Source organism: Tiliqua scincoides, chromosome 1, assembly GCF_035046505.1.
Source record: "Tiliqua scincoides isolate rTilSci1 chromosome 1, rTilSci1.hap2, whole genome shotgun sequence".
Taxonomy (NCBI): Eukaryota; Metazoa; Chordata; class Lepidosauria; order Squamata; family Scincidae; genus Tiliqua; species Tiliqua scincoides.
This window is the reverse complement of record NC_089821.1, coordinates 124841877-124869659: the sequence shown is the minus strand read 5'-3', so window position 1 is coordinate 124869659 and position 27783 is coordinate 124841877. Positions and strand designations below refer to the sequence as shown.

The window sequence follows — 27783 nt, the reverse complement described above, 5'->3', positions numbered from 1 at the left end:
TTATGAGAAGAGATGCAACATGCACATTGCTCCCTGACCTCTCCCATCCTAGGCACAGCTTCTCCTCCCAGCTGTAGCTATGGATTATCGCCAAACTAATATGCTTACTTACTCTTTTCAGCAGCCATACACTGTCCGTGGCTCCATGCTGTTTATGCCAGAACTGAGGAAAGACCTCTTCCTCTTCTCTTCCTATCCTCAGGGTTAAGACACTCATTTATGCATGAGAAAAGGAGTGTGTCTGGAAAAATCCCTTCCCAACCAAAATACACAGCTTGCCCAGGCCTCTGTGGGGGATTTGTTAAACTTGGAAAGACCCAAATATTCTTTTGAGTTCATGTCAAGGAGGTTCAGGATAAACAACATTTTTGAACCCTTGTTCCAAAAGCTCTAGAAGCCAGATATCAAGTTTAAAAACAAAAGAAAACAGTGAATGGCATCTAGAAACATTCAGTACCAAAGCACTGTAGAAGCACAGTGCCTGTGGACCTGGTCCTGTGGCAATGGATGAGACACCACTGTGAAGAAAGCCACTTTGAACCTTCTAAAATAAACTATAGTATAACCATAACCATGAAAAGCCAAAGTGGTGTTTTGGTTCAACATAGAACTAGGGCTTTAGAGATCTGAATTCGAATCTTTCCTCATCCATAAAGTTCACTGGGTTGCCTTGGGCCAGTCATTTTCTCTCTCAGCCTAACCTACCTCACAGAGGAGTTGGAAGAATAAACAGTGGTAGAATTCCCTTTTTGTCAAGCTGAGAACGGAACTATCCTTGTTGGCCTCCCAATATGGGCTTACAACATTTCTGCTGTGTCTCTATGATGTGGGCTTTTGTCTGCTGCTTGTTGTTGAGCTGCATGACTGTTTTACATTTGTATTTGAATGTTTTATCGCATTTTACATTCTATTAGTCACCTTGGGCCGTTTTTTCTAAGAGGATACCAATATTTTAAAATAGACAGAATTGGAAGGGACAGAACCATGTATACCATCATGAGCTCCTTGCAGTTGGTGCAGAATTAAACGTTTTAAAAAATTAATTGATCTAATAAATTAATACCCCAAAGACTCTGCAGTGCTTCTGAATCTTCCAAGAATACGAGGATTTATGGCCACCATGGATGATGGGATTTTCCAAGGTTACAATGCTTTTTAATGGGAATAAAGTTTATTTTCATCTTTTTAGATAGCATATGGCATAACTCGCTTGGGTCAGGAAAAGTTTTTTGCCACTTCCTGCAGTACATCTTCTCTCTGACTGTGGATTCTGTGATTTTGGGGGTAGGGAGACGAGTCCCTGCTTTGCAGAGGTAGATTTTGGTCTCAAGTTTTACAAATCCAATATGCTACAGACAAAACCTGGTTATTGCCTTCACTGCTTCCCTTGTCAACTTAAAGCACAATATTCCACTACAATAAAGGCCAAGATCTATTGAGCTACAAAATGTTTTGATCTCCAGTAGCTGAAGTAGCCCAGCCTCAAGCGTCAGAACTGTATAAGATGAGCTCCCCTTCACCAGCAATCTACCCAACTGAATAAAGCAAGTGTGCTTCTTGGAGTCTGTACTGATGCTTAAGCCAGCAGATGTCCTCCTTATTATAACAACTAATTGGAAGAATGAGCCAAAAGGGCAAGGACTAAGTGGCCGTGGAGACCAAACTCCCACACCCATCCTCCCTCTGATGTGGTCTGCCTGGGTCAGGACAAGGGCAACAGAAGAAAGTCACTGACAACTACCAGGAAGAGAGGAGGGGGCAGGCTTCACTTTCCAAGGCTGTCAGTCAGGTGCCTTTCAATAAATGCTAAACTCAAATTATTGCCCAAGGAAGGAATCTCCACCCAGAGCAAAGGAATGTCAACTTGGCTAGGCCCTGCTATTCTTCTGGGTGTAAGTGCTGACATTTGCTGAAACAGAAAAGAGCATGTCCAATTTACTCACTCCTTTTTACTTATACTGAGGTATTGCAGAATACTTACTGTCTTGCCCCCCCCCCCATTCTGTGGTCACACTAATTCATGGATTCCCAGATTTTTCTTTTTGCAGTGGTTTCAATTACACTTTCACCACCCTAATTAGAAGGGTCATTAAAGAGGGTTAAGGGATAAGTCAGCCACATTAAATTATCATGAGTATGAAACCTGTGTGTGCGCGTGGGGGGGGTGACTTCCTGATCCACTCATACTGGTATAGTTCTCTTGAAGTCAGTAGTACACACCAAACTGGTCTGTAGGCTGCTCTCTTTGCCGCCTCTTTGCTGTTAACTACTTTGCTCATCCAAAACAAGTTTCAGGGCTCTTTGATTACATCTATAAGGAACCGAGATTCAATCAAACTAAGTCAAGCAGTTTGGGCCATATAGCTTAATCACAGCTCTGCTCTCCTCTATTAACTTTATGCCAGTATTAAGGAGAAATCAATCAGCTGAAATGAAGCATTAGCCACAATTTCCTCCTCACATGGGAAAAGCAACAACAGGCAGAGGTTCATTTGCAACTGAAATTGCTCCTGAGGGTGGCGAGAGATCTAGAAAGGTTCAGCTTCCCAAATGAGAGAGCTTTCTCTGCCATACATCTAGCTCTCTCTCCTTGGATTTCTGAGCATTCCTTACATTATACTTAAAGCAGGGCCAGGAAACTTGCTCTGCCACACAGTGGGCTAAGGCAAGAATATATCATAAGCCAGAGAGCTTCGGCTAATTTGCACACCATGGCTGCATGTAATTAATGCAATTTGCATATTGTTTTCATGAACATGGCAGATGCTAAACTGTAGTTGGTGAGCAAGTTGCACACATTTTACAGTATCCTTGCTCTGTGAAAAATCTGCTTTATCCCCTGAAAAATCCTTATACATCTTGGATTTTATAAACACTAGGAGTTTAAAATCAGCATGAATGTGAGATTGCATCCCACATACCTGCACCTGCATTTCTAAGCCTTTAGCAATTGTTTGCCAACCATTTCAAACTTATCTTTGAGCCCTTGAGGACTAGCCACTTACTTTAAAAGAATTGGAAAGTGTTCCTTTAGATTCTATAAAGTCCCATAAGCAGCACAAGCAAGCCCTAGGGAGCTTCATCAAAACAATATATGTGTTGCCTGCAGTGTTGTTCAACCTGTGTGTCGTGAACCCCAATGGGGTCACAAAGCCTCTTTTGTGGGGTTAGAGCAGGGGTGCCCAAACCCTGGCCCGGGGGCCACTTGCAGCCCTCAGGGACTCACAATCCGGCCCGCAGGGAGCCCCTAGTCTCTAATGAGCATCTGGCCCTCCAGAGACTTGCTAGAGCCCATGCTGGCCTGATGCAACTTCTCTCAGTGTGAAGATGATTGTTTGACCTCTCGCATGAGCTGTTGGACAAGGGTTCCCTCCACTGCTTGCTGTTTCACGTCTGTGATGCAGCAGTAGCAGTGAAGGAAAGGCTAGCCTTGCCTTGTGCAAGGACTTTTATAGGCCTTGAACTATTGCAAGACTTTCATTCATTCATACAAATTCCATCTCTAATATATTCATTTATGTAAATTTATTCAAATTGGAAATGTAAATTAATTCAGCCCGCAACACAGCATCAGAGAGATGATGTGGCCCTCCTGCTAAAAAGTTTGGACACCCCTGGGTTAGAGCAACCTTTCAGAGCCTGGGCAAGAGAGGGCTTGGATCCAGTCCAGTTATGGCACTGCCTTACCAAAACAGCTTTCTTGATATAACCCTATACAGCCTCTTCTCAAAGTCTTGTCCTGTAGCTCCCTAAGGCCAACCCTGCTCAGGTTGCTACCTCACAGGGTTGTTGTGAAGACACAAGAGGTAGGAGGAAACAGGGTGGGCAGATCAGTCCCAGGAAGGGGACAGGATCAGCAGTTGGATACTATACCTCAGCCTCATACTTTATTTATTGGGGTCATGGTACAAAAAAGGATGAAGACCACTGTTCCAAGGGAATGTTCCTTATCCCAGAACATGAGACTCTCACTGTACAGAATGAATATCCCTTATGTTAAGCCATATGCTGTAGCTGGGCTGCATTCTGCAGAACGTTTACTATATGATCTTTCTTTTCTGCAGGCTGATTTGTCCACCTTCCCTCTTTCAACCATTTAAACAGTTCCCCACAGCCAGTCATCCTCAATCCTAAATGGAAAAGTCATTAAAAGGTACCACTTGGGAACTGGGGGCCAATTTGTTGTATGTATGTACTTGTATTTTGTTTGGGGGGGTAATCTTTGTCTTAATAGAATTTTTATGGATTGCCTGGGTTTTGTTTCTGCTTCAGTGGCCCAAGCAAATCAATGCCAAGTGGTAAAAGAGATTGTTCTTCAGTACAAACAGGGACAGTACTCCTCCCCACTTCCAGTTAGAAAGAAACCAGAATTAGCAAAAAGGGATTAAGCAGAGGCAGATCTCTGGAATCCCATTTGTTGTTCGCTGCTACATTTTGGTACACAAGCAACAAGGAAAACAGAGGTACTGGTTCATCCGTACTGCTGGCAACAATCCAAGTCATCTGATTTACACCTCTTCTAACTCCATTAACAATGCCATTTGGTTTGCGTCAAGCATTAGCTGGAATTTAACAATATAGAAAATTCCCACAGTGACCTGAAAAAAAAGTTACATCATTGTACTGCAGCGAGGATAGAATCCTTACATCTGCAATTCTGCCAGCAAATCTTCCACGTGCACCAAGAAGGACTCTCAGAACAACAGCTGCAGAGCAAAATTGAGATGCTTCTTATTCACAGAATCAGAATGTTGGGAGGGACCCAAAGGCTACCTTGTCCAATCCCCAGCCAGAAAGACAGCACTATCCATTCACCAATTCCCCCTCCCATCACCTACACAATCTGGACCACCATGCGCCATAAGCAGGTACACTGAGAAAAAATGCTTGCAGAACAAATTTGCTCCAGGCAGCCCAGTCGCATGGAGCCCAATCCTATGTACATCTACTCAGGAGTAAGTCCCATTAAAGTCAATGGGACTTACTCCCAGGAAAGTGTGGACAGGATTGCAGTCATGCTCAGTAGCCAGAAAACTGGCTTTAGTATCTGGTGGCACCATTTTTTTTTTAGTGCCACACACACAAATCCACATAAAAATGCACCCTACTTTGCTGTATACAAAAGCAATGCCTTAATGAAAGCCTTCAGATTCTTAAACTGGTAGATAAACCAGGCGAGAGATTCTGGCACAGTGTAGCTCTCTTGCAGTGTGTGCTCCAGCACATGTTAGCTCCCTCCTAGAAAAGGCTATGATTCTGTGGGACTGCCCAGGACAGCCAAACGGCAGCAGGAGGCTGCACAGAGGATGCTCCACAGATTGCTCAGCAGCTGCTCTGTTCCGCCTTAATGGACACTCTGAGGCTCACAGCTGGGCAGGGATTAGAATGGTAGTACCTGCACATCCTTAATAGTGCTGCACACCTGACAGTTCCCATTTACTTCTGCTTGTGTGCCTACAAAAAGATGGGTGTTCTGAAAGGCTTCCAGCCAGCCTGCTGTCAGCACAGGGCTACTGCAGTCCGCAAGACAGCAGCCCACTGCTGCAATGCACTGCTGCCAGGAATTCAGGAGCAAGACACAATTTACTACAGAGACTCGTCACCCTCCCTCTCCCCACGCTTTATGCCTCTCCATTACTCCAATCACATGTTTTTGATTTCCCTGCTGCCGACTTCACTTAAATCATCAGCCAGGGCAGGGGTGCAGGGAGAGAGACGGGAGACTATCCTCTGGAGGGATTCCACATCACAGCGTGATGAGATGGCTCATCCTCTTGTAGAGGACATTTTACATGGAAAATGCAGCTTCGGGCAGCCACCTGAACTTATCCCAGGAGTCAACATTCTCTGGTAGGTCTCAGTCACCACACACCAGTCATTAAAAGAACCTGGTGACTTCTGGCCCACAAATTAAACCTTTTGTAATCTCCCACTGCTGAATTACACTGGTGAGAGCAAGTCACAGACAAGATTTCTCCACCAACCTTTACCTTGTGCTTCTTTTACCTTATCACTCTAGGCCTGTTTTCCTCTCTTCCACTCATTTGAGCCTCTGACTTACTCTTTGATCAAATCAGCCACTGAACAAGTTAAGGATGCTCCTGAAGCATAACTAATAGGATAAACAGACTCTAATTGGGTTTCCCTTTCCTGGTGCCCTCCCCTAACCCATCAGTCTAGTCTTCCTGCTCTCCCTCTGGGTTCAGGTTGATGGGTGTGCTGCACACCGGATTCAAGCAGTTGGACAGTTTCCTTTGGGGAAACAAGGCCATTTGGCCATTTCACTGGGCAGCACATTTATGGCTCAGTCGCCCTTCCTTTCCTTCCCCCCCTTCTCTGGTTGTTTGATCTGGTAGTTTCAACACTGGCCGTTTCCCTTCCCCTCTAGGAAGCAATAGATCTGCCCTGAGATGAGGTAGGTGCACAGCTAGCAAACACAGGTGAGGTTATGTTCAAAAAATGGAGAGGCCTGCTCTCAGAGCCCAACACTATGCACGTTCACTCAGATGTAAGCCCCATTGTAGTCAATGGGGCTTACTCCCAGGTCGGTGTGGATAGGATTGCAGCCAGGGAGTCCAATTCTATGCATGTTTACTCAGAAGTAAGTCCCATTATAGTCAATGGGGCTTACTCCCAGGTCAGTGTGGATAGGATCGCAGCCTGGGAGCCCAATCCAATACCTGTTTACTCAGAAGTAAGCCCCATTCTGGTCAGTGGGGCTTACTCCCACTGGCTGGTTCGCTCTTGGGCGTAAAGATCAGCTGTGAGCCAGAGCTGGGCAGAGAAGGCTCGGTGTGAACAGCCCACCCCTGGTTCTGCAAGGGAGCCAGAGGCCGCTTGCACCGCGTCCCTTGGAAAGGACCCCTCCGCTCCTTCCGAGCAGGTCAAGCGGCCTGGGGCGGCGGCGTGGCCAGCGAGCCTCCCTGGACGGGGCTGGATGCATTTGTGGACACGCAGCCTGGCAGGAGAGGCGGGCGCCGCTGCCGCAAGGTCCCGCCGTGCCAAAAGGGAGCCTGCCGGCGGCGTGCCGCAGGCTGGCAGCCCCGCGCGGGAAGGGACCCGGACTCGGGAGCTGAGCAGCCGCACGCCCCGAGCAGTGGGTCGCCTTGGCCGCCATGCTTGCGAAGGTGGACGGAGAAGAGCAGCAGCACCTGCTTCTTTCAGCACTGCTGGCAATAAAAGGTGCCCGCTTCTCGTGCGCCAATCCCAGCCTTCCTTCCCTTGACTACACCCTGGAATGATGCTCGTGGCCAGGCAGTGACGAGCAGCCCGGGCTCTACCTGGAAGGATCAGCCTTTGAACCTGGCTGGGCTCAAATCTCCACTGGCTACAGCCCAATCCTAGCCACACTTTTCTAGGAGTAAGCCCCATGGACCATACTTCTGGGTAGACGTGCATAGGACTGGGCTGTGAGGCTGCGATCTTACCTAGGAGTAAGCCCCATTGAATCTAATGGGGCTTACTTCTGAGTAGAGATGCATAGGATGGGGCTCCCAGGCTGCAATCCTAACCACACTTCTGGGAGTAAGTCCCATTGACTATAATGGGACTTATAGACATGCATAGGATTGGGCTCTTAAGCAAACGCCCCCTCCCCGTCTTCTCCAGGCCTGGCGGGGCTCAATCCAGCCCCAAGCTACACCCCAATAAAGTCCCGTTTTCTGACACGCAAGCCCTGCGCCTCATGCCCAATGCGTGGCTAAATTACGCACAGGGAAAGGAAAGGCACTCTGCTTATGCTCAGAGTCGCCAATCCTATCCACGCTCTCCTGGGAGTAAGCGCCATTGATTCTAATGGGACTTACTTCTGAGTAGTCATGCCTAGGATTGAGCTGTTTGTCTCCCACGGCTAAAGCCTAGCAATGGAGGTGGGGAAGCAAAAGACGGGAAGCGAACTGGGGCTGGGCGAGCCTGGCCTGGCCTCCCAGTGCCCGGCTGGTGGTGGCTTCTCCGGCAGGGCTGCTGCGAGCATGCCGGAGACTGGGAGCCTGCGGTCTCGCGCGCATGGACCCGGGGAACCCGCACAGGACTCCGTGGCGCATGCTGCCCAGCCACAGCCCAATCCTAAGCACGTCTACTCAGAAGTAAGTCCCATTAGAGTCAATGGGGCTTACTCCCAGGTAAGTGTGGATAGGATCGCAGCCTCAGTGCGCAAGGCATCTGGAGGCTGGAACTCTGGGGAGTAAGTCTCCCTGACTGGAGTAGCGGTGAGTAAACCTGTTGAGACTGGCGCGGCGTGGGATGCAGCGACTCTCCTGGAGCCTGGGGGATGGCGCAGCCTCCTCCCGCAAGGGTCTCCACCCCGCTTCCCAGGCCGGGTGCTGGGCGCTTCTCCGTCTCCCTCCCTCCCTCCCTCCCAACCGCGTTGTTTTGTTTCTGAGCTGCCACTGCCTGCTCGGTGGCTCAGCCGAGTGTCAGATCTCCGGTGCAGTAATTAAGGCGGATGGGCTGAGTGCGCCCTCTCCGCCAGTAAGCGGGCATTCGCTCCTTGCCTCTCTCGGGAACCAGGCTGCAAGGGAGAGCTTCCCAAACACCCCAGCGGACTTGGGATCGGAATTCACTGCGATCACTGAGCACCCCCCCCCCCAATTTCTCATTCTCCCGGGGTAGTCCTCATCACGCCTCCCCCATCTCTCTTTGCCAACTTAGGGCCCAGTCCTATCCAATTTTCCTGGGCTGGTGCAGTCGTGCCAGTGGGGTGTGCGCTGTGGTGGAGGGACAAGCACTGGGGCTTCCCCAAGGTAGTAGAACATGTGTTCCCTTACCACGGGGCTGCACTGTGGCTACACCGCAGCTGGAAAGTTGAATAGGATCGGGCCCTGAGTTATCTCTAGAAAAGTTTGCCACCCACCTGACAAGGATGCGCTGTTCATTGAGGGCTGCACTGTTTACTTTTGTGGATCTAGTGGACTTCGAGGCTGTTTTAACACCACCACCCCCAAAAGGGGAGTAAGTCTGCTATCCACACTAACCTGGGAGTAAGCTCCATTCACTCTAATGGGACTTACTTTTGAGTAGACCTGGAGAGGAGGGGGCTCTAAGTGGGGAGGGAGAGGAAAGCATAAGCTAAGGACATCCCAATCCCTGCAGTAGTTAGAGAGTAGGCAGAAAAGTTGCGATGCTCGCCCCCTCTCCCCGCAAATCACCTACTGAAAAGAAAATAAACTTTTTGTATTATGATTTGGGGTGGGGGAGCACGTTAGTTTCTCTTCTCGGTGTGTCTGTCTTGGGAAGACACCGGGGAATCTGAAATGTAGCTCAAGTTCATCAATGATTTAGAAGGTTTTTCTGCTCAGAGCTGGACAGCCTTTGGGGAGGGGGGGGTAATATTCTGCATTAAAAAAAAAAAAGATCGCCATCCCGTCCCTGAAAAAAAAGCTTGGTAGCATTTTTCAGCCTTTGATTTTTTCCATATGTGACATCTGGGGGGGGGGCGGGCGAGAGCACCCACCGCCCAGACTCTCGCGTTCTCCAGCCCTGCAGCCACCACCGCGAGTGGGGGTGAAAGTTGGACTTGGGGGAGAAGAGAGGAGTTGAGCTCCCAGATGTGAGCAGATCCTCTGGAGAACCGGGCAGGGCGCGGAGGGCTCGCCGTGGCTCCCTCCCTCCCCATCCCTTGCAAGTCCAGATCCTGAACACGATGGAGGGAGCCTGTTCAACGACAACCCCTTGCAGTGGGGGGGCGGGGAGACGGAGCCTACCTGCTTGTCCCAGGACTCCGGATCCAGCCAAGTAGAGAAGTAGGAATCCCCACAGGAGAGGACATGTATCCATTTTGGGGCGTGGGGTGGGGGGGAGGCGGCAGAAAGGCGATTCCTCCCGAGCTGCGCTGGATCCGAAGGGGGGGTTCCCTTCGCCAAGACTGTGATGAAGTCTCTCTGGTGTGACACTGGGCGGCTGTAGGATTTCCTTGGCCACCCTTGCTGGGCTTTCTCTCCTTCCGCTCTGCAAAGCCACTTCCCCAACAGATCAGCAGGCTGGAGGGAACTCCTTGGATTCAGGGGAGAAGAAGGAGCTGCTGGCAGCTGCTGGTGGAGACACGCACCAAGCGACACACACACACACACACACACCCGGCTGTGTGTCCGTCCAAATGCAGGCAGAGGGAGAGCCCTCCAGTTCTTCAAAGTGTCATTTCCTTCCGCGCAGCCTCGCCACTGCCCGGGCTCTTTGGAGAGGCAGCCGGAGAAACGTGTCGCCCGGGCATGGCAGGAGCCTCCAGCACGCACACCAGCCCCACGGCGGGCGGGCGGGCGGGCAGGCTGGCAACGTGTCTCCCCCGTGCAGAAGAAGCGCGATCTCCCACCCCCTGGAGGAAGGAGCCAGGCGGAGGCGCCTCTCCCTGGCCCGCGCTCTGCCCTCGGGGGCTGTGGGTGAGGCGCCCTGCGGTGCAGCCGGAGCCCAGCGGAGGCGCGAGGTCGGCTGTGCCCCGAGCCACCTCCTGGCCGTGCCTTGCCCGGGTGAAGATGCGCGGGCGGAGCGGGTGCCTCCCCTGCTCTGCTCTGCTCTGCTTTCTCTGCCTGCCTCTCGGCTCCCTCGCAGCCTTTTCAGGCAGAGCAGCATGTGGATGTCAGGCAGGCAGGCAGAGCTATCCGATTACACGCTCGCCCAGGGCCCGCCCCTTCCATGTTTCTCAGCGCGACCAAACACGCCGAGGGGGAGAGGCAGGCACTCCGCGGACGGCGCTCGGCCGCGCTCCAGCAGCCGCCGCGGCCCTCCTCGGAGCCCGCCCGCCCGCGCGCCCGAGATCAAAGGGTGGCTCCTGCTCCGCCGGCTGCAGCCGCGCCGCGCCCTTGGCTAAAGCAACAGGTCTGAGTCCGGGGCGCGCTCGCTCGGCGGCTGGGGAGGGGGGCACGTCCGCGTTGTATGCGCGCTCCCCCCACACACGTCCACTTCGTATGTACACTCCGTACACTCCCCCCTCACACACACGGAGGTCCACTTTGTATGTACACTCCCCTCACGCACGTCCACTTTGTATGTACACTCCTCTCTCTCACACACACACACAGGTCCACTTTGTATGCACAACCCCCCCCCCACACACACACACACAGGTCCACTTTGTATGTACACTCTCCTCAGGCACATCCACTTTGTATGTACACTCCTCTCTCACACACACAGGTCCACTTTGTATGCACAACCCCCCCCCACACACACACACGTCCACTTTGTGTATACACTCCCCTCACACACAGGTCCACTTTGTGCGCGCGCACACACACACACACAGGTCCACTTTGTATGCACAACCCCCCCCCCCCACACACACACACAGGTCCACTTTGTATGTACACTCTCCTCAGGCACATCCACTTTGTATGTACACTCCTCTCTCACACACACAGGTCCACTTTGTATGCACAACCCCCCCCACACACACACACACGTCCACTTTGTGTATACACTCCCCTCACACACAGGTCCACTTTGTGCACACACACACACACACACACAGGTCCACTTTGTATGCACAACCCCCACACACAGGTCCACTTTGTATGTACAGCACCCACTCACACACACACAAAGGCTAGAAAATCCTCCCTATTTTGTGTATCTGTCTGTCTCACACAGGGCCAGGCAGTGGGGCTGCCAGGGGGGAAAGGGAGGGGGTGGCTGTGCTAGCTTCAGCGCCTCACAGCTTTCTCTCCCCGTGCAAAGCAAAATGCTGAACTCCCAACACCACCCACACAACCAGAGAGACACAAATAACACTTAGGAGGCTGGCAGGAGACACGTTATTTGCTATAACACCGTGGAAGGGTTTTTACTTAAAACTTGCCAGCAGCGCAATAAATAAATCTACCTCTGGGATGAGGCCAACAGCATGCAGCCATTCAGCCCCGTAAAGAGATTGGTGTAGACAACTGTGGGCCGGATTAGGAAGAAGAATGTGATACTTCTTAATGGCCCAAGGTCCATTGGGGTGAGGGTATGCAGGCTTTCCGGTGGCACCGAACTTTTCCACCAGGCAGAAGGCAGCCTGATGAAAGCTCTGTGAAATGCAGAGCCCTGCACATTCTTACCGAATGGATCCTGAGAAGAAGCTGCTTGACCTATTGAGGCTATTCATTCTCCACCCCCAATCCGACCACCACTTATTTGAGCATAAGAAGAACCCTTCTGGCTCATCAAGTATCCAGCATTTTGTTTCACTCAGTGGTCAACTGATGCCACCAGAAGGGCTTGGAGACAAGCCTTGCCTTGCTTCTGCCCTCAGCAAATGGCATTCAGCAGCTTGCTTCCCCTGGACTTGGAGGTAGCACATTGCTCTCATGACAAACAGGCAGTGATATGATAGAGCCATCCTCTAGGAGCCTGTCTAATCCCCTCTTAAAGCTATCTAAGGCCATCATCACACTGTGTGAAGTACTGTCCCGTTTGCCCTGTCTTTTCTGCCAATCTCTTTCATGGGATGATCCCAGGCGCTAGTGCTATTGGAGGAAAAGAAGCTCTCTATCCACCTTCTGCTTACCAAGCATAATTTTATCTTATTCCTTAGGCCAGTGTTTTCCAAACTTTTTCAACTGGGTGTTCCCCTTGACCTACTGGGCCATTGGCCAGGGCTCCCCATTAGGGCTAGAATCCTATACATTGTATAGGGTGGTGGATTTTTCACAAGGATTCCACAACTCCCCTGGCTGGTTTCCACGGCTCCCCAAGAAGCCACAGCTCACAGTTTGGGAACCACTGTCTTAGGCCCACATAAAATGTGCAGTATGTCTCTGACAAATCACACCTGTGAGTGTCAACCCACATGGGATTTGTAACCACACACTCACTCAAGTGCTGGGGTTTATCTGTGGAAAAAGTAAAGCTATTCCCTCCTCCAGTGCTATCAATTATCCTTCAGCTGTCTTCTTGTGTCTGTACATATCCCAGCAGCCCTTGCTCACCTAAAGGGGCTGGAGTTTCCCCCTAAGGGTGTGCCCTTATGGAGTAGTTAACATCCTGATCCTGAAACCCACCCTGGGAGATAGTCAAGGATGCTGTCCCACCTACCCTGAGGACTTAAAACCTATGGATATCTCAAACAACCACATGAGTTTCCAACAATACATTCAATACAACGTGGAAGATTCCAAAGTCACAGATTAAGTCATGAAAAAGGCACTTGGCTTATTCCATGGGGAAAAAATGACAGATAAGGAAACCCACTTGGATTTTGCATCCACACTTGTGCTATATCCATGGGAAATGTTGATTCTCACGTGAATATTTCTACCTTTGATCTGGGACTTAGAGCCCTATCCTATCCAACTTTCCAGTGCTGATGCAGCCATGCCACTGGGGCATGTGCAGCATCTTGCAGTGGAGGGGCAGTCACAGAGGCCTCCTCAAGGTAAGGGGAAATTTATTCCCTTACCTCGGGACTGCATTGTGGTGCATTGGTGCTAGAAAGTTGGATAGGATTGGACCCTAAATTACTTTTCTTTTCCTAAACCAAATTACTTGGAAGTAATAGCAATCAAACCACTAGGAAGCTGGTTCCCATGATCACCTTCAGCACAGCAGCTGGTGTTTACACCAAGTTTCAGCTACTAATGCCATATCCGGAGGCAGGGCTGGCCCAAGCAGTAGCCTGGGGGCAGGCGGACACGGAACTAAGTTTTGCAGGGTACCTCAATGCGCCCTGTAAGCTGCCCCTCCCTCTCACAGTCAGAGTCATTCATGGTAAAGCAGAGGCACGAAAGCAACGTGTTGTCCGCATTGAGGTGCCCGGAAAACTTAGTGCTGTTCCCCCCCGTGGCTATGCTACTGGACCCAAGACCACCCAGAGCTTGGCAGGGTGCCACATGCTGCCCTCCTTACATGGCAATATGCAGCTTTTGCTCCTCCCATTCTTAGGACTGGAAATGAAGAGGGGGACAGAGAGGAAAAGGAAGTGCAGAAAGGAGGAGAGCGGTATGGTAGAGCACTGGCAGCTTCTTCTGTTCTGCCCCCTCTCTTCCTTTTCCAGTTCAGGGAATGTTAGGAAAAGGAACAGTGGAGGATAGTCAGAGGTGGGCACCTCCTATGAATCTAATGCCTGCGATGGTGACTGCCTCAGTCAGCCTCATGGATAGGCCAACTCTCCCTGGGGGGGAGGGGGCGTGCACTGCACACCCCCAACTTTTAGCATACCTTTCCTGGAGCTGCTTTGGGAGTACTCACAGACGCATGCGGAAAAACACCATTTGGCCATGTGCATGTGAGCCCAGTGGTTGGAACATTCTCAAGAATTGGCCCTTCAAGCTGGTTTGTGCCTGGCATCTGCCTGGAGTCAGCAGAGTTTCAGTTTGTACCCACCACTCCCAGGACTAGTCAACTGGAGCTGCATAACAGCCTTATCCATTCAGGGAGCCGCACAGACAACAGGAGCACCTGAACCGGCCCTTACAAGTTAATCAGGGTGATAAATGGGTGAATGTGTGTAGGATCAGCATGCCAGGCACAACAATGGAGAATGAGCCACAGACACTCAGGTGACTTCAGTTATAGCTTTGGGCCCACCTGCAATGAGTTGGGTCAGTTCCTTTGCCCTTCCCAGTGAAAGGTAACCAGGCAGGAATTAATGCTAATGACCCACATCATTAGAAACATGGTGTGTCATTGTGATAAGGACAGGCATTGATTTACTTGCCTTTTGCATGCTGTACATGATTGTTTTAAGAAGAACTGCTTCTAAATGCATGCTGGGGGTGGGAAATACCTTTACCAAGCCAAGGTTTTGGTTGGCTCTCAGTGAGGCAGTATAAAAGGATACTGTTAATCTCAAGGAAAAGGAATGTAGTTGCCTGTAGAAAAGAGACAGAAAGAAGCAAAGAAAAAAAGGTTGGAAGGCTTGCACTTTCCAAATGCTTCTATGGGCGCAATCCTATCCTGCGCTGGAATAGGCAAGCCAAGAGGTGTGCGCTGTATCCAGCGCAGGATAGGGGCCCAAGGTGGTCAGCCAGAGGCAAGGGGAAACTTTTCCCCTTACCCCTGGGTAAGGCACCCAGGCCCCAATGGGTCTCCTCAGACTTGCGCCACCTCCTGAGCTTGAAGCTGTTCCAATCTCCCCGGAAATGAGTGTTCGGATCCAGCATAAGTGCCGGATCCCAGCCCCACCTCCTGCTCCCCACCTGCCCACCCCAGAGCCTTGTGTTGGCCCAACCAGGCTGATGCAAAGCTCACTGAGTAAACCACCACAGAGGGTGGATTCAGGAGGCTGGATGCGGCTTACTCCCAAGGAGGCACAAACGTCCATTATGGCACGTTTGTGACCCTCTTGGGCCGGCGCAAGGGACTTGCGCCGGCCCAACTCATTCTCAGGCTTGCGCCCTAAGTAGTATACACATGTGTGTGCATGTGTGTGTGTGTGTGTGTGTTCACAGCTTCACACAGAATTTCACACAGGTTTCGAAATACTTCAGCATCACCTCTAAATTCCAAGCTGGGTTGTGTGGATTCTAAGCAACCTTGCTTCAAAAAACAAACATGCTTTAAGATGCTAAAGTCCAACAGAAATGGGGCATGGCATTTGAAAAAGACACTGTGCTGATTTCTTTGCTTGGGAGCATCTATGCAGAAGGACAACACCCACATTTGGCCCCAATGCAGAGCATGCATCATGTCAGACTTTTGCTAGGACAATTCCAAGGAACCAAAGCGCACACTTGCGCTCTCTCTCTTTCTATATACACACACAGAATCACAATGTCACTACTAGAATATTCCATTTCTCCTCTATAGTAATTACCTCTGATCTATTTCCATGGTGCTTATTTTATACAAAGCATTGTCTCCTCACAAGGCTCATATCTTGCAGCAATCACCCATCGCTGTATCGTTGCCATATCACCCATCACCCCTCAACTGCTGCCTGATTCTCCCTTCTCTAACTCCTGTGCTCATCTGACAAGCCTGAACTTGTCCTCCTGCCCTTCTCTTACTGTCTAATGTGGACTGCAATAGAATGAGTAGGGATGATCTAAGAATTCCTGAGACAACACGTATGAAATATTCTGATCACTTAGAAAAAGGACTTTATAAGTATAAAGTCTTGCACGCCCAGGAGTGAGCAACCTGGGAATGGGTCTACAAGGATCCTAAATTTTAGAAGGAGGCTCTAGTCTTGGATAAGCAGGTTTTCAGGAAGTTCAATCCACTACAACTCCCTGCACAGCAAAGCAGCAGCGCCAATGTGGTATCCACTGCATTCTGTGGGGGAGTTTCAGACTCTGAAGGCCTCCAGGGTAAGCCCCTGGTGGGTCTACTCAGACTTGCACCTGCAGATGGATCCAGGAGGCCACTTCAAGCCCAGGAAGGGGGCCTGGATTCGGTGGACATCGCTGCCACCAAACCTGCCCCTTCCCAGTCCCAATCTGCTCTCCTTCCTGCCCCTGTCACCATCCTGTTCTGCCTCCCCCCACCTCCCTCCCCCCACCTGCAGTCATGCCTTTGGCAGGGGGCATCCAGAGTGCCACATGAAGCTGGCCAGTCACTGCTTCCAGTGTCAGCCAGCCAGCACACGCCAGCCTTTTGTGCTTTGCGACTGCTGGAAAGCACCTAGCCATGCAGGAACACTCATTCCAGTGGCACTAGCAACAGTCAGGATTGGGCAGTGAATCTTGCGACTGCCTAGGCTTTCGCTAGTGCTTGTGAATCTACTGTGCTACTTCCAGTTCTTCCAGCGGTACTTACAGTGGATTGTGTTGTCATCATCCATCAGGAAAGAACCATTTGGAAAGAGCAGGAAAACCAAAGCACTGATATAGAAACATTTGGCAATCCTGAAAAGTTGCTGGAAGTTCAGAACCACTGCTCAATGCCCTCTAGTCCAAGGCCTTTCATTTTTCACAGTACCACTTTTCAAAGTCCCATCATTGCCACCAGAGAGTGCCGCTGTGCCCGGGAATGGGTGTCTTTCCCATAGCTGGGGCTTCACCCTGCATCCTCCTTTCCCAAACCGCCTCTTTGAAAGGGTCAGACAACTATAGAGCCACATCCTGCCTACTGGCGCGCCACTGCTCCAGTCATCTCCACTTCCAGTCCAGATGGAAGAGTGCCAGAAAGTCTCAATGGCACTGGGGGCAAGTACTATCTGTTGTAAAGTACCACTAGTTGAAAAGCACTGATCTAGTGAGTCCATCACTGCACAGGTATGCACCCAACTTTCCTCCTCTCCCCTCCTGCTTTACCCCCATTTTTCTCTTTTCATACCCCACATCACTCCCTCTTAAAAATCACATGGTTTATTGCTATTCCCACATGCCCTCACTTGCTAATAACCTAGGCCAGTTTATTTCTATAGGGGTTTTGTCTGGGGTAGATAGGTCTTGAGCTGTTTCATGAAGTGTGCTCGCCCTGCACCTGTGAACAGTACACAAGGTTGGCTCATTCATGAGGTCCGCTGAGGGTGGTTGCCTCAGGCAGTTGGTTGGTGGAAGTCACCCACCTCAGCCCGCCCACTTGCCTCCTCCACTCCTCCTCCTCCTCTTCCCACTCCCTCAACTGGAAAAGGGAGAGGGGGAAATGAGGAAGAGAACATATGGAGGGGAATGGCAGCCTAGAGTGTTGTGCTCTAGCGCACCACTCTCCACATTTTCTTTCCTGCTCTACCCCTTTTTTCCTCCTCCAGTCATGGGAGTGAGAGCAACAGAGGTTGGTACATCACTAGGTAAGAGAGGAAGCATTTAGTACGCTTCCTTAGATGCCAGGAGGTCTTGAGCCAGCACTGACAGTACACTAATAATGCTGGGTGGTGTACTGTAGTGGCAAGAAGTCAGAGTCCCCAGTTCAAATTCACCACAGCTAAGAACTTCCTAGGTCAAGACAAGGCAGTGTGCTCTCTGTTTTGGCCCCTGTCCTCCTTAATTACAACTGGGGGATACCCTGGTACAAGGCACGGTATGAGGGCACATGATACAGCTACTTGGATGGTGCCAAGCTAGGTCTGGTCAGTGCCTGGACTCCTATAATTGAATTTCATCATGGAAGAAAGCTATTATTATTTTAAGTTATTATTGAATAAATAATAACAATATTTGCTTATTCTGGCCCACATGCCTGATCTTGTCTGATCTTGGAAGCTAAGCAGGGTCAGGCCCGGTTAGTACTTGGATGGGAGACCACCTGGGAATACCGAGTGCTGTAGGCTTATACCATAGTCTTTCGAGACTGAAGGTTGCCAACCATTTTTATCCATTGTAAAGGTTACTGATGACCCACAGCATGCAGCACCACTGACAGAGTGCACATTGCATGCTATGGGGGGGGGGCAACCAGATGGCTCAGGACAGGTAAAACTTTTTCTTACTTACTTCCTCGTAGGTCGACTGGCCCCCAATGCATCACTTTGCGCGTACACTCGCTATTTTGCTGGTGTAGATTCAAGGAGACCCTGAGACAGCTCAGGGCATGAAAGGGGGAACAGGGTCACAGTGTGCACCAGGCATCCAAGATCCTTCTTCTCCTGCCCAGCCCATTCCCTGACCTGAACCACCAATGCTCCTTCCCCAAACTGACCCCAAAACGACCCATCTGGGAGCAGCTGTCATGCACACAGGGCCTCTGGCTATTTGCCACTGGAGCACATGATGGTGGCACAGCTTTTGCACTGCCAATCTGGGGCTTAAGGTGTCAGATCACGAAACACACACACACACACACACACACACACACACTTTGCAAGCACTTTTGCCCCACTTTCATGTTTGGAATACTAACCTGTGGCATGAGGCACTCTTCATGCCCTCATATTAAAATGTCACATTTTCGGATTTTTTTCTAGGAATTGGATTGTCGTCGATCTTGTGTGAACCTGGTTTCAGCCTTTTGTCTGGCCTGGAAGTCCCTTACTGCAGTCTTGATCTCTAGGTCAGCCTTCTGGGTACCCTGGAATGACTGTAAAGGTTTGGGGGGGAACAGTCCTTGAACTCCATTTCTAGGGAGAGTCTAGCAAATGTCTACACACACACATGCTATATGCAAGGTCTCAAGCAGACTTGGGAGATAGGACCCCTATCATTTTAATAATTTATTATTATTCATAATAAATAAAAATATTCCTTTCTAAATCTCTTTTTTTCTAATAAAACAACGTGGGCTGCGATAGATTGTCTTTTTTAAAAGTGGGTTCTGGTGCTAAAGAGTTTGGGAAGCATTGTGCTAGCCTTGAAGGTGCCACAGGGCCCTTTCATGCATCTGCTATAGCAGACTAACATGGCCACCGCTTGTAAGAATTCGTCAGCTCACCGAGGGTTGGTCCTGTGTTTGACCTATTGATGGGTCATTTTTTCATGTGCCTCCAACCATGGGAGGGTGGGTGCCTAGTAAATGGATCTTTAGTTTGGTTTTATTCAGGCTGTTTTCATGTACAGAGTATGTATTACTTAACTGAGGTGTCTGACACAAAGTTCCCAGCTATTAAGATAGAAATGGATAAAGGCTGAAAGGCTGGATAAAACTAGGAGGTAAAAGGACCTGGTAAATGTTATTTACATGTTACACATTTACATAAACATAAATGCTTATTTTTTAAGTAAATATTACATAAACAGAGCTCCATGAGTAAGCTCAGCACCTCTGCAAGATAAACAAGATAAAATAAGCAAGAGAAATTTTGCAACTTGCAAGCTGCCAGCCATTTCAGATTAAAATGTGCAGAAACACAAAAAGACTTGTATCATCTGGGCGGCTTAAATTACATGCTAGGGCTAAAATCCAATGCCTTACCTGGGAGGAAGTCCTATTAAACTAAATGGCGATCACTTCTGAGTAGACATGCAAAGGATTGTGTAGTAGGTCTTTGAAAAGTTTTTGCTCTTAGCACACACTTAATAACATGAATTAAATTACTGCCAGCATATTTTTAAGGAGATCAGATTTAAGTGGATTGCTATGGTCCAAGGAGAGAGTGGGTTATAGTAGATATCTAGGTGTGATGCTAGCGCCTGGATCTACTGGATTTCCATTTAGCTATAAAGGACACCAGACATGGTTTCATTGTGGCTCATGCAGGAATACTTGCTGAATGGATTGTGCCTATAGTTAGTAAAGATATTTGCAATAAATATTTCTCCAAACCATCTGATAACATATATTTTTATCTTTATGACAAGCTGCACCTGTTCACTGATTTTTCTTTTAATTGAAACATCTTTTAACATTCCAAAGTCTGTCACAGATGTCGAAGGAGATTTAAAAACAATGAAATAAAATCGGATTCTCAGTTTTGTTCTTGTTCTGAGAGCCAGAAACAACTTCAGGGTGGAGAGAGCAGTCTTGGCTACTAACAAATCTACAATACATAAATTTCCTCATGCCTTAGCCATACCTCCTTGGCCACAAGTGACAAGCAGAGCTGCTGAAGAGAATGAGCTCAAGACACACAGAAGGTCCAGCAATATATTCTTTCATTGTTTAGATTTTGGGGGTCCTCAGAGCCTCAACCTCTACAATACAAATTTTTGAGCTCAGACAGATGGGTTATAAGGGGGGAACCCACATTTTTCTGCATGATGGAATGTTTAAAGAAACACACCAATGGACAAAAGTTGAACCTTTTGTAGGTTGATTCATATGAATAAATTGCATCTATTACTGTCCTATACGGTAACAGGCCACCCATTGAAAGCACAAATATGCAGAATCTCTTTCAGCCTGCCTCGTTCACATACATCATCTCCTACTGAAGGAGTTGTTGAGCCCATTTTGTGAGATAATTATAATTTTTACTTTGGCTGGTCGCTGTTTCTTCTGTGATTCTTATTAACTCTCCAGTTTGGATCTGTCTCATACGTCTGACTTCTACAGCGGCCTGTTAAAAAACTCTCATTGATGAAAATGGAAACATAATCAGGTCCTTTATGTGCTGAATTTTCAGCAGGAAAATGTGTTACTTTTTAATGGCGAGCTTATGTCTAAACTACTGCACCATCAAACTAGTTGAGCATTTTGTTCAACTATATAAATAGCTCTGGAAAATGTTAACCTAGTTGCATGCATGTGATAAAAATGCACATCCCTCGAAATCCCTGTTTGGGTGCAAAGACCTAACTGGTGACGATGACGACAACAATACACACATACACAAAAGAGCACAGGAATAAGAAGTGGATCAGTCTAAAATAGAACAGCCTGATCCACCAGCATTTTGAGGAATCTGGCAAAATAAATACTCCTAAACTGCAATGGGATCTTTACCATAATAAAGTTGGGTGATTAGACGGCCACACGTAAAACTCCACTGCAGCAATATGATGCCATTTGTCAAAGCAGGCAAGAACCTTAGGACTGAATAAATCAGAATGGCAGCTATCAAGGTCTACCCACTGTTTTTCCCCCCGTCAGCAACTATCCTTAGAAACTATTAGATGTTTTACAATGTCCAGCTTACCAGGCCACTGGGGATGTACAAAGCTCAGAGAGCCCATATAGTGAGTGGCTAAAAATGAATAGCACACTATGTCTAGCAGCCACCCAACCACTGAATTTAAAGCAGCCATACTGGGTCTATGGCTTTATTTAAAGTGACCATGCATTGTAAGCAGGATTGTTCATGTTCTGTATCAGAAATCCAAGTTTTGCATCTAAGTAAATAAAGCAAACTGTTGGTATACCGTCAGTTCTCATTATCCACCAGGATTAGGTTTCTGGAAACCCCAGTGGATAGTGACTTTGCAGATAACAAACCATTGATCCTAAGGGATCAATGGGGTTAGGTATAAGGGATACCCGGGAGGATACCCGGGAGGTATAAGGGGGAGAGGGGGACCTTCCCTGCCACCAGAAGAGTCCAACAGAGATTCTCAGGAAGTCAGCAGAGTGCAGCATAAGTGCCAGAAGGTCTTTGAAAGCTACAGAGACCTTCAAGAGCCTTCAGGGACCTTCAGAATGGCACTCACAACCAGCGCAGACCCCTTAAAAGTGACCAGCAGAAGCTTTTGCTGGCCATCTTAAAGGGGTCCACACTGGTCACAGGCACTGTTCTGAAGGTCCCTGCAGCCTCCGGAAGATCTCTGCATAGCAGATACTAACAGAGGCGTTGATAATGAGAGATGGTAGCAATTCTGCCCCTCTTTATATGCAAATTCGCATATAAAAAGAATTGACTGTAATTGGACAAACTTGCTTATTTCATTCAACGAGTTTATTCAACTTGCACATTTAAAACATCCGATGATGCTAGTAATTTTGTTTTCCCTCAGAATTCGGAATGTGCTGGATTTTTTAGAAAGCTGTTGGTAGGGGGTATAACAACTGTGGTGACTGAGGGTAATGGTGTATGGATGGGCTAGGAGATTATTAGTGGAGGCCATAAAGGGTGGTCTGGTAGCAACACAGGTTTTTCTCCTCCTCCCTCAGCATTATAATAACTGCCAACATTTTTTCAACTGTGTAGCTTCATAGCCATGAAAATTAAAAACCTGTCCCTAAAGAATGAAAATTGAGATTCTCGGGAATCTAATTTCTGTGCCAGATCTCAGATGGAATTCTATGCAAAAGGTATCACAGGAAAGGATCAGCTGTGGCTGTAGGACTTCATCTACTACAAAATGGTAGGAGTGTTGACGTTAGGCTGGAATATTCTTTGTTTTCATTTCATTTGCTGTTGGGCCTGGACCAAGCCCATCTGCTGCTCCAATCACCACATAGGGTCAGGTCCTTTCCCAGTTTCGGAAAGGCACCTGCTTTGTTCAAAGATGTACGAGCTACAACTATAGCAGGTGGAACTGAGATATGGAGGTGGCTGGTGGGACACCTAGGATTGCTTGGTATATAGGGGTTTCAAATTTCTACTGACAAGAGCTCCATGTGCAAAAAGTAGTAAAGGTTAAGCCATTTGTAAGTTTTTTCCACTGCAATTTAAAGTCTCAGAAAATGTTCTCAAGTTTGGAACACACTACTGGAACTGGTAGTCCCTCCTCCCCATAGAATATGAGAAACATCCATAAAGCCTCACTGAAAATAGGACGATCTGTAATTTAATTGCTCCTTAATAGCTTGTTTACTTCGCCATCTGCATTAAATTTGGTTGAAAGAATTTCACAGATGAAGAGCTGGCTGCAGTTTGCATGGGTTGGAATTTCCTCTCACTGGAAAAGAGGCCCTATGCTTCTTCAAAGATGAAATATATGTGTTCCTACTTTTCCTCTATTTCCGCCTTTACCCAAAGGATTTTCTCTTCCAGTATCTCACCTTCCCTTTCTTCTTATCCCTTAAGAAACTGTTGCCATCTTTCCATACAGTGGATGAACATTCTTTCTTCTGAACAATGCAACTTCATGATCTCCCTTAAGGAAGCCAGAAAGTTCTCTCTCTCTCTCTCTCTCTCTCTCAGTGGTGGTCCTGCTGCATGGGACAACATATGGAAAAGGCCTTCCCACACTTGCTTGGCCAATGAGGCAATGGCAGTACCTAATAAGCTCACAGCCACATGATGTGTTGTCTAAAGGTTCCTTGCCAATAGTTTTTCAGTCTCAAGTGAGGCAAATTCCTCATTCCCCCACTTGCTTGCCCAGTGGAGGCAACAGTGGAGGTTGCTCGTAGCAGAATGATCCAGGGCATGTAGGTTTTGTTAGCCAGAGCACATCTGAGCAACTGCTCTAGTTGCACCTGGTCCCTACACAAACTGAAGCATGCGCTGAGAAAACAGACCATTAAATAAAACACCATAAAATAGTATATTCTTAAGAAAAGGAAAAAATGGAAGGGCAGAAATGGGATCATGTGGTATAGGAGAAGAAAGGAGCTGGGCTAGAGTCTCCTCTTCCCGATCTTTCTGCCCACCCATGAAACCAAACTATGCTTTAACTCCACATTCCTCCAAAGAATTCCAAGTAGCATTTGAGCCATACATTAGCCAAGTAAACTACATTAGCCTGGGAAGTTGTTTATAAAAATCAAGACTATCTTGTATTTTTCTGCTAGCTGTACGGCCACTGAGCTGAGATCAGTCGTGCTTTTTTCATTGCTCTTATGTCACACGCAACATACTGTTTTTATCACAGACCCTTGACAGCATTCCAAGGAAGCGTGGAAGCAGACAAAATGGCAGGCTGAAATCAGCACTCTACAAAAGCCAAACACAGATTCATTTGGCCACAAAAATGCACAGAATGAAACTTCTCCTGGCAAGAAACCAGAAACAATGTAGTGGTGAGAGCACGAGGCAATGAGCCAATGGCAAAATTATAGGTTTCAAGTCATCATCTAACCTTCAGCCCATTATGTGAGCTAAGTGTCATATAACCTCTGCCTGTGACACAAGATCTAGAATGCTGGATTCCTCTGCTAAACACAAGAAGATCATAGCACAACTTATACAAACACACTGCATATGGAACAACTGATAGCGTAGGAGTTTTAAGCAGATAAGAACAAAATCTGCTACTAGCCCACCCACCTGTATGTACCAATCTATCACAGCTGTCCAAAGTGAGAACCAAGAAACTACTCACTCCAGGGGGAAAAAAAAAATCACTCACTCTGGGCAAATTGTAAGGCTGATTGAAGCTTTCAGATGAATTGTGCATAGACAGCAAACTCTTAACTTGATTAGCAATGGAACAGCTTTCTGTAAGGGACACAGTATAGATTGGGAGGGGTTTTTCTGTTGGCATCATTGTCATAATAGCATCATCATGGGTGCAACAGGGATCTAAAAGTTTCCCTTGAGCCCAAACCTTTCTGGATGCCCAGCAGACATTCTCTTAGATCCCAATCCCATCTCCCGATGCAGCTGCACTTAGGTGGAGAGGAGGGATTGGGAAGCTTCGGAGGGGAAAGAAGAATTATTTCCCCTTACCCCTCATAAGCCTCTTGGCTCAGCAGTTAATTTCCTCGGACCTGCACCAGCTCCATAGCTGGTGCAAGTCTGAGGAAAAGAAAGAAGCAAGGAGGCTGCTAAAATAGGATTCAACAGGTGCCATCACTGTCAGATCCACCACCTCCTGTAGGCTTCATGGCCCTGTCCTTCCCCTCTGCCTACCCAGTTTTACCTTCTTCCTGCCCCCTCCCGCTACAGCCTTATCCAGGGATGTGCCAGAGTCACAGCACCAGAGTCCCAAGTCTTTGCCTCCCTTGAGGCGAGTCGTCCACAAGTGATAACAGGTGGCTGTCATGACTTGTCCAGAGCCATTGCTTAAGTCATTTTGACTCAAGTCCAAGTCTTTTTGAAAAGCAAGTCAAGTTGTGCAAGTAGGGGGAAAAAAAGGCAAGCAAGCAAGCACACACAAAAGCAGTCGTGTCTCACGTCTATTCGAGTCTTTTCATTTTTAGGGACAAGTCAGTGCCCAAGTTTTTGACATGCATGACTCAAGTCCACACAAATAATGAAAATTGTGTGTTTTTGAGACTCACGTCTGAGGGCCCAATCCTATCCAATTTTCCAGGACCAGTGCAACTGCAATGCAACCCCAACAAATGATCCCATACCTTAAGAGGGCCTCTGTGACTATCTCCCCACCACAAGATGCCCCACTGGCATGGCTGCACTGGCACTGAAAAATTGGATAGGATTATGCCCTGAGTCATCCAAGTTGCAGTCCATCCCTGGCCTTACCTAGCTGGGTGGGCGCAGTGGAAACCAACAATGGACTCATAGCGCTGTTGCCTCTTGCAGCAACACTCCCAAAATGGCAGGTGGCATTGCAGATGCTGTTCCTGGATATTCAGTGATGATGTCACGTGTCATTGCCAAACTTCCGGGTGGCTGAGCCCCATGCTGCGCGGAGCTCAGCTTAGAGCTGCATGGCCATGCAGCTTACAAGGAACACCGATATTTATTTTTCATCTTTTTGCCTCTTGAGTCAACCTGGCAACAACTGTATAGACTATAGAGCAAGCAGCTATCCTTGTCCTAGCACAACTGTCTCAGCTTATTGCATTAAAACAAGTTGCAATGACAGAGAAATTTCCAACAAAAGCCTATTTAAACAGATTCAGATGTCTCACTTGGGGAAATTGAAACATAGATGGAACACAGACTTAACTGTTGCTGAGTACGCTGTTCTGAATTACTTTCTCGCTAGACTTACAAACTACTGTTAGCTTAATTAGCACCTTTGGTGTCCAGCCATTGTTCCAGCATGAAAGCAATAGCTTTGAGTCTGGAAAGCAGGAGGACACTGGACGGAAGATAACCTTTCAGTCATCTGAAGAGGCGTCAGAGCAGGTCAAACTAACAGCCACTGTTAGTTCTCTATCTGCTGCTTCTTCACTCCCACACAGTTTGCAGAGATGTCAGTCAAGCTGCATAATTAGGGATAGGCTGGAGCACAGGATCGTGCATATACGAGCCCACACATATATATGTACCACACTGACTTTTTACCCTTAACACGTTTCGACAGCTTTTTATTTCATTTTCTTTATGGTGCTTTTCAATGTGAAACAATTTCCAGCTGATACTATTTTGTCAATGAAAATATAACATTTTTGCACATTCACACTATTGTTGTAATGGATCACTGATATTTTGTTTTATTTTGTTACATACCACTAGGGACTGAAACACTGTGGAACCAAAAAAATATATTTCATGATGCTTGGCCAGGTTCATTGTGACATAATGCCTATAACTAGCGTCCATATAGCACCTCTCAAGCATTCACAGCAAGCCATACGTTATCTTATTGCAACAACCTTCATTATTCTCATCCCCATATTGCAGGATGGCGGTTAAGGTTGAAGGAAAGTGGCTTGCACAAGTCTACCCGGTGAGGTGAGATTTGAACTGGGGTTCTCTCCCAGTCATTACACAGCACGCTCTCTAGGCCATTTTCAACCTTTTTTTTTAAATCTCAAAGCACACTAAGGCACTAACATTTTCAGGATCAGTTTTTTGTCACCACACTAGTGGCCGGAGGCTCATATCCCTAATGGCACTACTAATAAAATTAACCTCCACCAAACTCCACAGATGTGACACACCAATGTGCCACAACAGACCAGCTGAATATCTCTGCTCTAAGTCTATAGTATTTATGCATATGTTACATGCATATTGATCTCACTCTTCCTCCAAGGAGCATTTATAGTCTCACAGTTCAAAGACAGTGACTTGCCTAAGGCCATCCTATGACGTTCATAACTGAGCAGAAACCTGAACTCATATTTCCCACACTAAGCAGTTAACCAGTACTGCAGACTGACTTTTTCAATCCTGGATGGCCTGGATGTCACATCTGATAATATTTGAGTTTCCCCTGGTTTCTTTTTAGTAATATTTGAAAAAAAGGAAATAAAAAATAGACTTTTAAAAATCTGAATGGAACGCTGCCCTGCCGCCCACTCAAATTAATCCGCAGTATTATATATCCATGTTAATAAGACAGAACTCTGTTCCCACAACTGCTTTGAAGCTGTAATGTGTCTGGGAACCATCAGGGGGCAGCTGTGACCAGAAAAGAACAAACCCAGAAGGATGCAGTGGGAAAATAAAAGACCAGCTAGTGATGAGAGTAAAATGAAGGAACTATCAAAGAAGAGAGCAAGGAAGCAAATAGAGGAACAAAGGGAGGGAAAAATAAAAGGCAGGGGAAAGGCCCTGGAAAGACTAGATGAAAAGTAAAAAGTGTTAAGGCATGGAGTGTGGGGGGAAAATGAACAGTTAGAAAAATTTAATATTAGAGGAAGGGAATTGAGCACTGGTGAGCAGGGAAGGGGGTTGTTTAAGCACTTTGAACGCTCCTGGGGGGGGGAAGAAATGCCACCCCTTCAGAGTTAATAAGAAAAGCTTTCAGGCCCAAGCAGGTGAACTGAATGAGCCTGAACACAAAGGTGTCATTTCTCTCAATAGCACAGCAGCAT

The 27783-nt window shown here is 47.8% G+C and overlaps 1 protein-coding gene across 2 annotated transcripts in view; it reads right to left on the bottom strand.

Moving 5' to 3' along the window:
• Positions 1–10497, bottom strand: part of NRP2 (neuropilin 2) — a 204907-nt gene extending 194410 nt beyond the window's left edge. For both annotated transcript variants that reach the window (XM_066623286.1, XM_066623373.1), the window contains exon 1: positions 9702–10497. In XM_066623286.1, coding sequence (XP_066479383.1) covers positions 9702–9774 — 73 coding nt within the window. In that variant the 5' untranslated portion in view covers positions 9775–10497. The remainder of the gene's footprint in view (positions 1–9701) is intronic.
• Between the last annotated feature and the right edge of the window lie 17286 nt (positions 10498–27783).